Raw genomic sequence first — 14,327 nt, 5'->3', positions numbered from 1 at the left:
ATATAATATAGGTTTTTTTTAAAAAAATCTATATTTAAAATCTATATTTATATATTTATAATTTAATGAAGAATGCATTTTCATGCAACGACTTATCTTTTCACCAATTTAAAGTGAAGGAAAATAAGCTACTAGTTGAATCTCTCTATCTTTTAGTGGGAAAGAACTTAAAACTGTATCTCAATTTCTTAACAGTGGTCTAACTGTTCTAACAGTGCAGAAATAATGCAGTTTGATGCTGGTCCACCCCACCCAAGCAGTCCTGATTTACCCTAAGGCTGGGCACCTTATTATAGTTGAAGGTTTTACCACATGCAGCCAGTGGGACTTGGCAAGGAAGGCATTGGTGGTCCAGAAGGAAAAAAGAAAAAAAGTAGGGTTCAGGTTCAGAAGCCATGGCAGCAGCCCTACTCCCAAGGGAAAAGGAGGAAAATCTTTCTCCTTCTCCTCAGGACCGCCACTGCCACTTTCTCCTTCTCCTCAAGGCTGCCACCTCCTCTGTCAAGTTCTATTGGTAAAGTTGCTCCCAAATCAAGCAGCTCTATGTGGCAAAAGGCTTCAGCCAGAAAATTAATGGTGATGGGCTAGGCTGCTCTACCTGTTTGGGCCCTCTGGATTAGTGTAGACCAGGCCTGCCTATTTATGTTTCTTCATGTAGGTATAGCAAGGATCTTAATGTTAAATTTTCAGATAGTGAGGGCACCTCAGTTGGCTTCAGCCTGTCTCTTCTTGTTAGTCCCAACCTAAGTTTCCTTTGACTCCATTGTGGGAGATAAATCTCATGGAGTCGGTGGGTCTACTCAGAGGGAAAGTGAATATAATTGAGGCCAGAGGCATTCAGACTGCTTTGGGTTTGTGAGTGTCCATTCCTGAGTGTCCATTCCAAGGACATTGGAGACACCTTAGGCGCACATGAACTGGGGTGGGGGATGGAAAAGAAAATGAAATATATTACAATACGTATATTATCCACAATTCAGAGGTAGTGTTTTTTTCATGGTGCATGACACCTTGAGGTATCACACTGACACCTCCATCAGGTGATTCGAACATCTTATACAGAGCTCCTGTTGCAGAGTAGTCATGGCCATGGGGGATGCCTGGTTATTCACAGCAACAAAATCATTCATTGCCGAAGGAAGGGACAGCTGTACCATCAGCAACGCAAGCCCTACAGTGGGCACTAGCCTCACCCGCTTGGGAAATGTGGCCTGGCTATTACATGACACCCCCTTAACAGCCTCTGCCAGCCTGTGACTTAACCCAACAAGGGTCCCAAGCCAAGCAAGGCTACAACACAGTAGCACATTCTGCTATTCCCTACAGTGAGTTGTCCCTTCCTCTGGGACCTTCTCGAGTCTACCATAGATAAGATACTCAGGGATGAATATGCAGATGTCTTCTCCCTACTCTACTGGGAGATGGGAAAAAATAAAGAGGGGCTTGATGATAAAGATAAGAAGGCTTCAAAACGGCAAAAGATTGAACACAATTTTGCTAACTGGTTGAATGGGTTCATTATCTATGCAGGTGTTATTGCTAAGGCACAGCCCATGAACACAGCAGCCTTGATTCAGAACATGGATATTATACACCAGGCTTATATTGACAATTCTGGGTGTGCTGGCTGCAATATGATGAGGCTTTCCATATGTGTGCAGCTATTTACCCTACTTTATGCTGGGATCTTTTCCACTCCCAACTCTGGATGCAACTGACACCTGCTCATCCCATCCAAGCCGATTGTACACATAGTGGACATTTGGTCCAGCAATCTTGTAGTACTTTATCTGCCAAGACACAGGATAATTCTACTAAGTCCCAAAACCTTCTGTGTTGGGAATTTAGCTTTCAGGGATCATGCAATCCTAAAGTCTGCAAGTATAAACATGAGTGTTCAGTCTGCAAAAGGCCACATTCCAATCAGAATTGTACCAGAGAGAGGGGCCAATCAGGTGCTAATAAAGAAGGCTAATACAATAAAAGGGGGGGAGGTGTCCTTCCATCTTCAAAAAGGTGCCAGCCCAATTAAGATACAGGTGCCGAGGCGGTTTTTGTCCTCATATCCTAATTATGGAGCAGCATCTACATTTCTCTCATAAATTGTCCTCATCCACAAAATAGAAGTTTAAAAAAACACCTTACAATCCTACCTTTGTGCCACACTTCCGTCTTGAATCTCCTGCACAAATATGCCCAGTTCTCCTCTGTATTCACTCTTCAGACCAACTACACTAAATCCCAGACCACCATTTAGAGGCTTTACAAGTTCTATAGTTTCAACAAGGCGCCCCTGTTTGCAAACACAATGAATAAAAAGATACCACATCAAAATTAATTCAGACACAACATGATGCTATTCATGTAGTTCATTCAAGTTGTTCATAGGTAATAAAACAAACCAACAAACCTACATTCAGTGGAACATTAGCAAAGATCCACCAATGCAATGGGAACTTCTTTCCCTATCCTCTGCAGCACTCCATGATGCCTGAAAACTAGCTATGGTGTGTTTCCCAGCCCACCAGTTTTGGAGGGTGAACCTGGGTCCTCTGAAGATGAAAGGGTCAATCAATCCTTTATGGTTTCATGGTCAGAAGAACTCCCAACAATGAGAAAACCTCCACTGGATCCCGCCCAAAACAAATAAACAACAAATAAATTAATTAACAGTGCAACAAACTTGCCCTATTCAAGATCAGTACAGAAAAACAATCTGGAGCTTGCATAGGTTCAAGTACGGGCCCCATTTTTTACAGGCATTTAGGCAATCATCTCATCTTTCAGTTTTAGTCCCCTTCAAAAATGGGCATGATGATTATGACTATTAATGCTAAACCTCCCTTTTAAGCTATGGTTGGAAACAAACTTTGGCGTAACTATGGCTAGCATTATCAATGGTGGAGATGCAGTTAACTCTGAATGCGCAAGGGAGAGAAAACATTCCAGCAAAAGAAAACAGTGAGGCAGAAGGGAGAAGCATGCAAAGCTATAGGATGCTCCCAGTCATTTAACATCAGGTCACAATGCCAAACAGTAATTTCAAGTTATGGCATCTTACCTGTGCCATATTTCTGATGAGTAATTCAAATTCATCGCTGGGAGACTTCCCATTAATTTGAGGGGTGACTGATCGTGCACCTGCTCCTAGCCCACTAGAAAGGCTGCCATTTTGCTGAGCCAACAGATAGGATTCATTCTGGAATGAAGAACCCACATTCTGGAGTGAAGAACTATGATGAGGAAGCTGCGGGATCTCTCCAGGTGAGGAGACTGATGGTGCAATACTGACCTAAAAATGGTGTGCAACATTGTTGAAATTTAGATATGAAACAAAGAGAATGAAATAGTTAAAGCCAAAAGTCAAAATCAGCACTGGAGTTTTATCATGTCCTAAAACTATACATGATTTATAGAGTGCGCCCGCGTTATACATGGCTTGAGCATACGCGCTCAAGCCGCACAGGAGCGCACGGGGCAGCATGTCCCATTCAAATGAATGGGGTGTGTGCACGTGGCGCGTGTGCCCTGCCGCACCACTGTGCACACAAGCCCCATTCACTTGAATGAGGCTTGAGCATAGGCGGAATTTGTCCTACGTGGGGGGATCCAGAACGGATCCCCCACGTAAGGCGAGGTTCCACTGTATTTAAAACAGAGTCAAGACACGGAAGATATCATAAGAACAAACTGCAGAATCACTGCATAATAAATATCATACACAGTGATGGCATGAAAGCCAGAGTTCATTTAGATATTTTGTAAGTATCCTATAGATGGAACATTTGTCTATAGAGAGCTTACATATTCACTTCCGATTAAAAGGTACAGCCAACATATATGTAAAATTCACATCAGTAGGAAATTACAAAGGCAGGCAACTTCAAACACTCACATATTGATTCTATATATGCACTATCAAACTAAAGTTAAGCAATTTAATGTTTCACTGAATAAACAAGACATGAGCCCACAGGTATGTGGAAATAAGAGAATGAAATTTCAAAATGATTAGATTGTGCCTGTGACTTGGGAAAAAGAAGGTAAAGAGCAGCGCTTGAAATATCAAATGAATGATTGGGATATGTCATTCTCCCAAAGGCAGCAAATTGTTTGGTTTGTTCCCCTGCTGGAGATAGAATACTGATCAAAATGTCATAATGTTCTCTTAAAGAGTGCCTTTTCTAAAATACAAAATGAGCACATGGCTCTCCCATTTCTTATGAAAAACCTAGTATGTTTATTCTAATGCAAACAAAGAAACTGCTTTAGTAAGAAATAAAATCTTTCTCACTATTCCTCAAAAAATTGAGTGTCAAAAGAGTAAAGAATAACTTTCTAGTATGAGTCTAAATCAGTTTTGGAAGAGAAGATTGAAAAACAGAATCTTAGTTCACGTAACTCTAATTCAAGATTGTAAGACTTAAGATGTTTTTAAAAGGCTTTAGTAAGAACTGTGGCAGAGTTTTGATGTATTATTGACTACTAACCCATCCACAGTAATTGATAGTGGCACTCCACTCTAATGATCTTCATTTTTAAAGCTAATTAAAGAAATTGAGTTGCATGTTCAAAGGGGATTAGTTTAATGTAAAAAGACTATGTCAGACAAAGTGGCTTCTGGCTCCAGCTCACAAGTGTTGGGTGAATAAAGCTAACAGCACCCCCACTCACACACCAAAAAATAAAAATAAGAGTTTGGCTGGTTTAACCATATGAAAAAGACTACTGCTGCTGCGCATCCACAGTATACAGATGTGTTAATAATTTAACAGAATATAGCATAACAACTTCATCTCATGAACAGTAGCCTCACTCTGAAATTACATATTTTTAATAGTGTCAGTCTTTTCTACAGCAGTTAATCATTCTTAGAATAGACCCACTCAGATAATGGTACTTTAGGACTAGCTGTCCTATTATTTCCAATTGCTCTACTCTGGACTGGAAATATAAAATTTACAGACATTTTGTACCTTTGGGAGGAAAATTTTTTTAAGCAAAACACTAAAATATGAAATACTTATTTTCAAATAAAACCCAAACTCTTTTGCTGCCTTAATAGTGTGAAATGGCTGTTCGTTGCTTAATTAGCAAATAAAACTACAGTATTTGGCATACATACGAATGAAATTGTGAATGTACATAGCAAAGAAGGAGGGGAGAAAACTGCTGAATCTTATACTATCTTTGAATATGTATCTTAATTTTTACCATCTGGGAAGTAGAGGGAAAATGAAAACAAAAGAATAAAATAAAGTATATTTCTTGGACTGGAACAGACTCACATAATCACAATCAGCATATCTGGTTATAAAATGTAACGTAACACTGAAAATACTAAACTGAATCTTTCAACAATGTACAGTTGGCCCTTCCCTTACGCGGGGATCCAATCCGGACCGCCACGTAAGGGAAATACCACGTAAAGTCAAACCCCATTAGAAACAATGGGGCTCTTTCCCACAGCACGCATGTGGTGCCCCATTTTTTCTTCTGGGGCATGGGAGACGCCTTTCCGGCGCGGCTCCCAGAGTATGCTGGAAGCCGCACATAGCACGTATACTCAGGCAATTAAGCGCCCCCCATCCCAAATACTTGTTGCATATAGATGGTAACATCCTCAATAGACAGAACTGCATCATCTGCTGTGTGGTCAGCCTTAGTTACAAACCTTAATGATCTTGAAAGAGTAAAATCTCATTTAAAAAACATTTCACTCATTCACTAAAAGGCAATACAGTGTGCCCTTGCCTTTTAGTAAGGCAAATAGCGTATGCTCGAGCCCCATTGGCTATAATGGGGCTCGTGCATGACACAAGGCACAGTGTGACCAACACAGGTGTGCGCACCACTGTTTCTCCCAGCATAAGCTGAAAGCCATGTAAAAGGCGCCCGCATATGACGTGGGCACACTGTATTTCTCTGTATTTTCCAGGTTTTTTAAAAAATAGATTGCCAGAAGTTCCTAATTTTTTTCCACTGGAATTGAAAACTGGCTTATTTCCCCCATTTTTTTTCACACTCTGGACATTAGCCAACATATTCAAATGTCTGATTTCTTCCCACAATCACCCTTCCAAAGAAAATGGCTCTGGGAGCTGACTTGTTCAAGGCTAGCCAATAAACTCCACAAGGGCCTCAAACAGATGGGGCAAAAGGAGCGGCCAAAGGCCTCTCACATCCTGATCGCAGTCGTACCGCAGCAACTGCATGCCCTGATCCGGGCTGCTGCCGCACTCCTAATCAGCCACCAAAAAGGAGTGGTTTTTGTCCAATCCTTTTTGTCCTGGCTCTTCTGGGTTGGGGTGAGATAGGCTCAGTGCACCTTCTGGCCACATGTGGGGTATGTGTTGGAGGACATTTTGGCCTGTCTGTTTCAGGACAAGGATTCCATAAAGAATCCTTAATCTACAACTGCAGCTGCAATGTTTTCATCAAGAAATGCAGTAGAACAAGCAAAGATCTAAAATACTGTAAGCAGAAAATTGAGAATGGGCCAAAACTGACCAGCAGCTTCAGCCAGCTTCAAGCTATCGTGGGGGTGTGGCATTTACGTGCACCTCCAAGTCGCCCAGAGGTCACGCCAGCATTTACATGCCAGGTGACTTGGTGGTGTGGTGTTTAGATGCCACACATCCTGAAGCCAGCAAAAAGTCAGCTCCACAGACAAAAGCAAAAGCTTTTTTTTCGCCCCAAATAGGAGGTTTTTTCCGCTCCTATTTGGGGCATGAAATGGCTGGATTGGGGCCGTGTGTCCGTTTGCTGCAGCCTCAAGCTGCCCCATCAGGGCCGTCTGTTTCACCCCTATGTGCAGTTTCTCTCTGCACAGAGATACAGGTATACCTCAGTTAACAAAGTTGATGTGTTCCTGCCAGTTATTTCTTTGAGACAGAGACAAAGACAGAAACAACACTATAAGCTCCGGTTATAAATGAATATGTTGTTTGTAAAGTATGCCACAAAATGTGACTGTACACTGGTCAAAACTATAGTATAGAAACTACTAATATGATTTGTTGGTGGTGTCACAAAACAGTCAGTAGCCAATATGCTACGTAATTGCAAACATAGGACAATTGACTCTCACTAAATATATTTATACAAAGAGTTCAGATAGAGTGATGAGTGCTGTGGTTTCACCTGTATGTTGTACCAGAAACAGAAATAATATGGGAAGAATAAAGATAGGCTTCTGTACCACACACGCACACAAAAAAGAATAGTTCAACATGTTTCTGCAAACTTTGCATCCAAAATTAACAATATGCAAATATGAAATGAAACAGCTAGGTAAGACTTTCATAAGTAAACAAAAACATTTTGAACCCTTAAGAACCCACCTGAAAACTCCATCCAAAATGTATGGAGAATTTGTTTTCTTTGATTAGCCTCTACTTCTTATGAGTTCCATTTTGGCGGTTAAACTTATAGATTTATGTTTCTTTAATATGGCGGTGGGAAGTTGATTAGGCTTTTCCCTTTTTTTCTGCTGTTTGCCTTTCCTCTTGTAGGCAGGCTCACACAGTCACAGCAGGATTGGTTAGAGCATAATCTCAGGTTTATCCAGCTCAAACTTTCATTGTATTATTGACTGCAGATATGCAACTACAACAGTCAGTATTTCTTCAGCCCTCCTTCATCATACGCCCAGTGCCAATGCTACTAAACACTTCCAGGACAAGAAGAAAGAGGAGTGGGGTGAGCATAAAAAGGCTTTGTACAAAGGAGCTTCTTTGTCAGAGGCTTTGGGGCAGTACAGACTGGTGTTTCAACACTGCCCCTTTTTGTTGCACAGCGTTAACGCAGCAACCAAACAGAGCGGTAACGCTGCGCAGCAAAAAAGGAGCCGCCGAAAGCCGCTTCTTTGCTGAGGCATGTGGACACTCAAAGGCCCACACATCATCCCTATGCCCCCTGTGTGGGCAGTGCCACTGAATAGTGGCACCACCGGCACATGGTAGGACTTGGGACCGTGGGGTTGGTGCATGGCCCCAAGCCCTACCAGCACTGCCAGGACATCGGGCCTTCGTTAACTGAAGTATGTCTGTACAATGTTGAAACAGTTCTCCTGATTAATTTCTGCCAGTTAAATTCTTCTGTCAGGACAAATATAGTGGCACTCCCAATTTTGGGGGGGCATTTTTACATGCGTGGCACAATCCCACACAGCTAGAGCATGCATGCAAATAGGTTTCGTGCTTTAACGACTAACTTTTTAAAATTATTTGGGATAAGATTTTGCAGAGTACGGCCAACTTCATCCATCTGCTGGTTCAATAGTGAAACCACAGAGACACAGGCAATCTAAAAGGCCTTTTCCGTCCACTTTTCTTGGCCACATTGGAATGTCCTGGACCCATATGGAATGGTTTCCTTATCATACACATGCCACATGTCCCTGGGACCAAACAACCACTTCAACTACTCATAAACACAGCCAACATGATTCCCAAATGTGGAAATTTCCCACTTTCTGAAAGCTCATTTCATATTCATATACCTACAGGAGCTTAGTGATGGAGGTAAAACTATGGGATGTACTGAAAATGTAACTTCAGTATCATAAACATATGGTTTGGCCTTGCAAAACAGCTAATTATTCCACAATTATAGGAGCACAGTGGAATGAGTATGCCCATCCTAATTAAGCCTCTCTACAGGGAACAATCTGTAAATAATGATAGTTTTTAAGTGGTGATTTTCATCAATGGGGCTACTGCAGCATTTGTATATGTACATTCTTGTGTTGAAATGACAGATCCAAAGTAGCCTAAGGATCACTGCCAAATTAAAGCTAAGAAATACTACTTTTTTGACTATAGCTTCTAGAATCTACCAGCAAACATGGTCATGTAGGGTTTGGGCAATTATAACGTAGAAAGTAACTTTTCCAAGCTCTGGAAACCATTCCATCTTGCAGTAAAAATACCACCATAATTCCATCATAAAGTAGCTTTAATGCAAAGTGATTATGTAAACACTGTACAAAACAAACACTGCTTTGTTCTATAAATTGCCTTATGCTGATTTGCCACAATTGAGTTTCTTTTTACTGTGCATAACATCTGCAATATTGGCATAATTTGGCAGAAATAAACAGAAGAAATCTCTAGCGTCTCAATATAGAATAAGACATACTTTGGAGTATTATACGGTAGTTAAAATTTCATAGCAATCAAATGATATTTAGAATTGCTTGAAATTTATCGATTTTTTTTAAAAAAACAAGTTATTTGCATTTATGGTATGTCAGCATTTTAGGCAACAAAATCAGTACTTTTTTCTAAAGCTGTTTTTGCATGGAGTCAGAAAGAGAGATGAAGGGAAAAGGCAGGTGAAACAGGAAGATCAACATGTTCCCCTCTTGCAAAGATGCCAGGAAGTTCTTGAGAAAAGACAAGTTTAGAAATGAATTTCTTCAGATGAATTCAACACCATGAAAATGGGACTGCACAATGTACTCACTATTATACCACCATTGCCTGAGATCCCCCTTCAATCTCCAGGATTAAGGGAGACCAAACGCCATGGCTGGAAACGCATATGTCATCAACTCACAAAACTGGATAAAACAAGTGAGAACAGATAATCAAACTGAGTATTTAAAAAAAAACAGCATGGTGTAATAGTGTGAGTGTTGGACTATGACTGGAGAACAGGGACGTAGCTAGGATTTTAGGAAGGGGGGGTCCAGACTAAGTGCCACCATTATAATGGGGCTTGGGTGCGGCGGCGCAGCAGCACACACCATTCGTTTTTCTAATGGAAGGGGGGTCCGAACCCCACCCCCTTGGCTACGTCCCTGCTGCCGAACAGGATCCCTTCTCAGCCATGAAATCTACTGGGTAATCCTGGTCAAGTCATACTCTCTCACCAACAGAGGATGGCAATGGCAAACTCCCTCTGAAGAAACCTGCCAAGAAAACCCTGTGATAGGTTCACCTTAGCGTCACCATAAGTTGGAAACAACTTGTAGGCATACAACAACACCTGTGCTAACTTTTGTGCACAGTATACCTGTAAATTGAGTAAAGCAAGGGTTGGGTAGCTCTCCCCATTTATTGTTAATTCTTACATTTATATCCACATTTATACTAAGCAAGTAAAGATAGCCCATATGATTCTCCACACATACACTCAGTCCTCACAGCAACCCAGTGAGGCAATTTAGGGTAAGAGATCATTGTCCCATGCTCACTCAATGAATTTCATGGGCAAGTGCAGATTTCAAATTGTGATTTCCATATATTACAGACACTGCACAGGGATCCATGTATAGGGACTTATTTGAATAAGCTTTCAGATGGCAGCCACTTCATAAGAGGTGGTCCCTATATTTAATAGGGTAGAGTCCAATCATGCCAAATAGCTGCAGTTGATCAAGATGTGTCCTTCCACAGGTTTTCCTCACAATTTTCTTTGACTGAGAAGATATTTAAAGACTCCCAGTTCTAATCTAGTCTAAGTACAATAAGTAAAAAACCTCATGTCTCAACCTTCTGTGAGCAGAGGAACAATATAGTATTATTAAAACATCAAATATTTAAGGGATAGCAGCTTGTTAGCCACTTAGAGGTAAGTGTAGCTTCTGTGAACATAAACCCCTTTCTGGATGGGATGTACTCCATCCAAGAAAGTCCAAACCTGGAGCACTGAGCCCCAGGAGGGACCGGTGATGCCTCTCCATACAAAAGGGAAAGCAAGGGAAAAGGGAAAGAGTCAGACCATGGATATCTGGCTGCTCTGGTCTCCTGAGGGAAAGAATGGGCAAGTGTACACTTCATTTGAGAGAAATCCTCATTTCTCACCCCACCCCACTGCCACTGAGATGAAACCAGTTGCTTCCCTATAGTCTGAATCACTGCTCTTTCCTTCTCCACAAGTAAGCAACAGCAGTAATGCTGCCCTCCCAAGGCTTGACAACTGACAGGTGGTGGCAATACACAAAACTGTGCAGGAGCAGCTTATGTGTGCATTTAGGATCCCAAACAATATCTGGCTTAAACATAATAATCTCACATTGAACTCACTGAAAACCCATTGCTCTATCTTGAGACTCCTTTCAGTTTTAGCCCATAAAGTGTTTTAGCTGGATTTAAAACACTATGCGAACTAAGGGCTAACCATATTTAAAAAGACAGACATATACTTTTCAGCACATGGTGCTAGCATGCCTCCAAAGACTGTAATTTTGAGCATTTGAGGACCTTACTCTAAATCAGAAGAGTTCTATAATTCAGAGCAGGGATGGGAAATTTTTGGCTCTCCAAATGTCATTATACTGCAACTCCCAACATCCTCACCACTGGGTGTGATAGCTAGAGCTGCAGTCTAACAACATATGAAGGGTTCTTCATCCTTGATTTTAACCTGCATCCTGCAACAAAACCAGTCAGACAAACTGTCCTTTATGCAGCCAACAGCCTCCTTTCATTCTTCCCACCACCAATATGAGACAAGCCCCAGTATTTTCATAGTAAGGGTTTTAAGCTGACAACCCACCAGAGAAAGCAGGAATTGTTACATCTCAATGTAATTCCAGTTCTAGACGCTATCAAAAAATCTCACAACATACAGCAATCCTGAAATGATAAAGAACAAAGAAGCAGGACTAAAAAAAAAATGATGTATGTGTGTGTGTGTGTGGAGACTGTCTAGGCTCTTACAATGCAGCCAGTACTTTTCCATTCCGTAAAATTTATCTTCTAACTTGCAAAGAAAAAAATATTTCAAGAATGTGGCCCAGGCAAGGGAAGGGATTTTTCTCATTAGCACAGCTTTGAGCCATTCTGAAGGAGGAGGGGGAAACAAATACAGACAGAGTGAAGGCTGGGTTGCCAGCTCTGAGTGATTAACGTTTAAATATTTAAATATTTGAAATTATAAACAAAAATCAAATTAAGACTTGAGAAGTTCATCCTATCACAAGAGCAGAATTTATTTATTTTTATTTATTCCTTTTTTGGTTCCCTTATCTTCAAGAGCCGGGCGTCTGCTGTGGCATCAGCTTTGGAAAATGGGCAGCCAATAAAGAGTAGCAATGCTTGGGGATGGGGAGGGGGGGGGAGAAATACATACTTGCTTTTAGCAAACTAGCATGCAAATGAGCACTGAAGGCAGGGTACCACTTTCTCACTCTGCAAGAGAACATTGCTTCACAGTTCAGTTTTAACTTTAGCTGCTGGGATTTTACTTCTGTTTATCTGTTCCCTTTGCAGTTTAAAACTCTGAATATAAACAACACATTTTTCCTTCATAAAAAGGTTTACAAGGCACCTATCAAAAGGTATCTGAGCATAGTTAATAAAATGTTCAGTGCATCAACATTAAAGTCAACAATAACTGTATTAATCTTTTTTCAGCCTTTTGGCACTCAAGCAAGGGAAACATATCTCCCAAGCAGAATTCTCTCACAATAAGACTCAATAATACATGTGAAAGGAGAATAGAAGGTAGATAGCACAGAAAAGTAAAAGAACTGCAATTATGAAAAGAAAGGCTCAGAAGGGAATAATTAGTTTATACGTAGATATGCAAAGATGTCATAGCCTCTAACTAAAAATGAAAAATGAAAAGATTTTAATTTTCCCGTTTGTTCAAAAGGTGGTTAATGGCTGAGGCATAGAGAAGCAATACTACAGTTATGTTGGTTTTTCCCCACAAGTACTTGCTTTACTGCACCAGATTTACCTATTTAAAATACATGTGCATATTTGGTGATGGCCTCTCTGACCTAAATTCTTAAATATGCCCTGCTATACAAATTCACACACATTCCATTCATTTCAGTGAATAGGCCAGCATTTTAGGAGTAAATTCCATTCCTGGTAAAGGTCAAAGGTTACATCTTCACTACAAATGAAACACTCCCACAGGCATATGTCACACAGGGCTTCCTTCTTACCCATCCCCATCTTCCTCCCAAATGAAAAAGGAAACAAGTGGACTATACACCTCACACAGGTAAAATTCAAAGGTAAAACTCGGAAATACCAGAAATGAAACCAAACAATGGAGTTTTGCTGCCAAGCAAACAAAAATAAAATGAAGCAAAGACACATGTGTCATATTTGATACACACTGAGGCTGTACCCACACTGCAGAAATAATCCAGGTTGACACCACTTTAATGACCATGGCTCAGTGCTATGGAATTCTGGGAACTGCAGTTTTCTGAGACATTCAGCCTTCTCTGTTAGAGAGCTCTGGTGCCACAACAAACTACAGTTCCCAGAACTCTACAGCATTAAACCATGACAGTTAAAGTGGTGTCAACCTGGATTATTTCTGCAGTGCAGATGCAGCCTAAAACACTGTATTAAAACATTTAGTATTTCTGCTATTTCATCAGTCTTTGATCTGAATGTGCCTTCTGGTACAACATCCGTGTGGAACATGGGCCATGTCATACAGCATTCTCAACCAAGTTGGCAACATGTAGCCTGGGGACCAAGTGCAAGCATTTTTCTGTATCACATTGCAGCCAGAATTGGTTCTGATGTTTCCACCAATTCAATCACATAATCAAAATTCGGAAGCATCTGAAAGGGAAAGAACCATTCTGACTCCAGGGCATGAGAAGATTTTACTCCCTTAATTCTGTTTTTGTTTACATATTTTTATTATGGAATATTTGGACCTTTTGTTTGTTGCATTGGTTTCCATTATGGCAAGCCATGGTTTGCAAGCTATCTTCAGCCTATTATTTGTGATACTGCTGGTCCATGGCCCATTGTAATCCATGTTTTGTTAATTCATACATTATACCAAACCAAGATTAAACTCCCTATGGCATAATTTGATATATTGTTTGAAATGAACATAGAAATATAACTCTATGGCTATTTATTTAGAAGTAAGGAGATTATCAGACAGGGGGGAAATCGGGGAAGAAAAAAGCATACTCCTGGGATAATTGCGTTATCTCACTGAAGATTTTCATCATGGGAAGAATCAGGAATGCTCCAGCAACTAACCATTTCTGGGACGTCCCCATGAATGGTTTGTTGCTAGAGCATTCCTGGATCTTCACAGGAGAAGTTCTGGATAAAAGTGATGTGTCTAAAAATCTTCAGTACAGTCATGCGACTTTGTCAGGAGTATGCCTTTTTCTCCCAGCTTTTTTTCCAGGTCTGAAAATATCCTTACTGTCTTCCATGTAATTTATTCTTTAACAATCTGTTAACAATGCACCCTTAGTCTGTCTATTTAAATCATTCCTAATGAAAAGTGAGGGATGATAGGAATTACTATCCAACAACATTTGGAGGGCCACAGTGTTACCCATGCTGCTCCATATAAATTTTGGTATAAATGATAACCCT

At 40.7% G+C, this 14,327-nt stretch overlaps 1 protein-coding gene across 16 annotated transcripts in view; it reads right to left on the bottom strand.

Annotated features, from left to right (window-relative positions):
- The window catches only part of MPDZ (multiple PDZ domain crumbs cell polarity complex component), a 127,290-nt gene that overhangs the window by 104,017 nt on the left and 8,946 nt on the right, over positions 1-14,327 (bottom strand). For 15 of the 16 annotated variants that reach the window (XM_042449073.1, XM_042449076.1, XM_042449074.1 and 12 more), the window contains exons 4-5: positions 3,062-3,292; positions 2,154-2,293 (exon numbers count right to left, since the gene is read on the bottom strand). In XM_042449073.1, the coding sequence (XP_042305007.1) occupies positions 2,154-2,293; positions 3,062-3,292 (371 nt within the window). The remainder of the gene's footprint in view (positions 1-2,153; positions 2,294-3,061; positions 3,293-14,327) is intronic. The other variant, XM_042449078.1, reaches the window with a different exon arrangement.

Source organism: Sceloporus undulatus, chromosome 2, assembly GCF_019175285.1.
Source record: "Sceloporus undulatus isolate JIND9_A2432 ecotype Alabama chromosome 2, SceUnd_v1.1, whole genome shotgun sequence".
NCBI lineage: Eukaryota > Metazoa > Chordata > Lepidosauria > Squamata > Phrynosomatidae > Sceloporus > Sceloporus undulatus.
The sequence above is the reverse complement of the archived record's forward strand: the minus strand, read 5'-3'. Positions and strand labels throughout refer to the sequence as shown.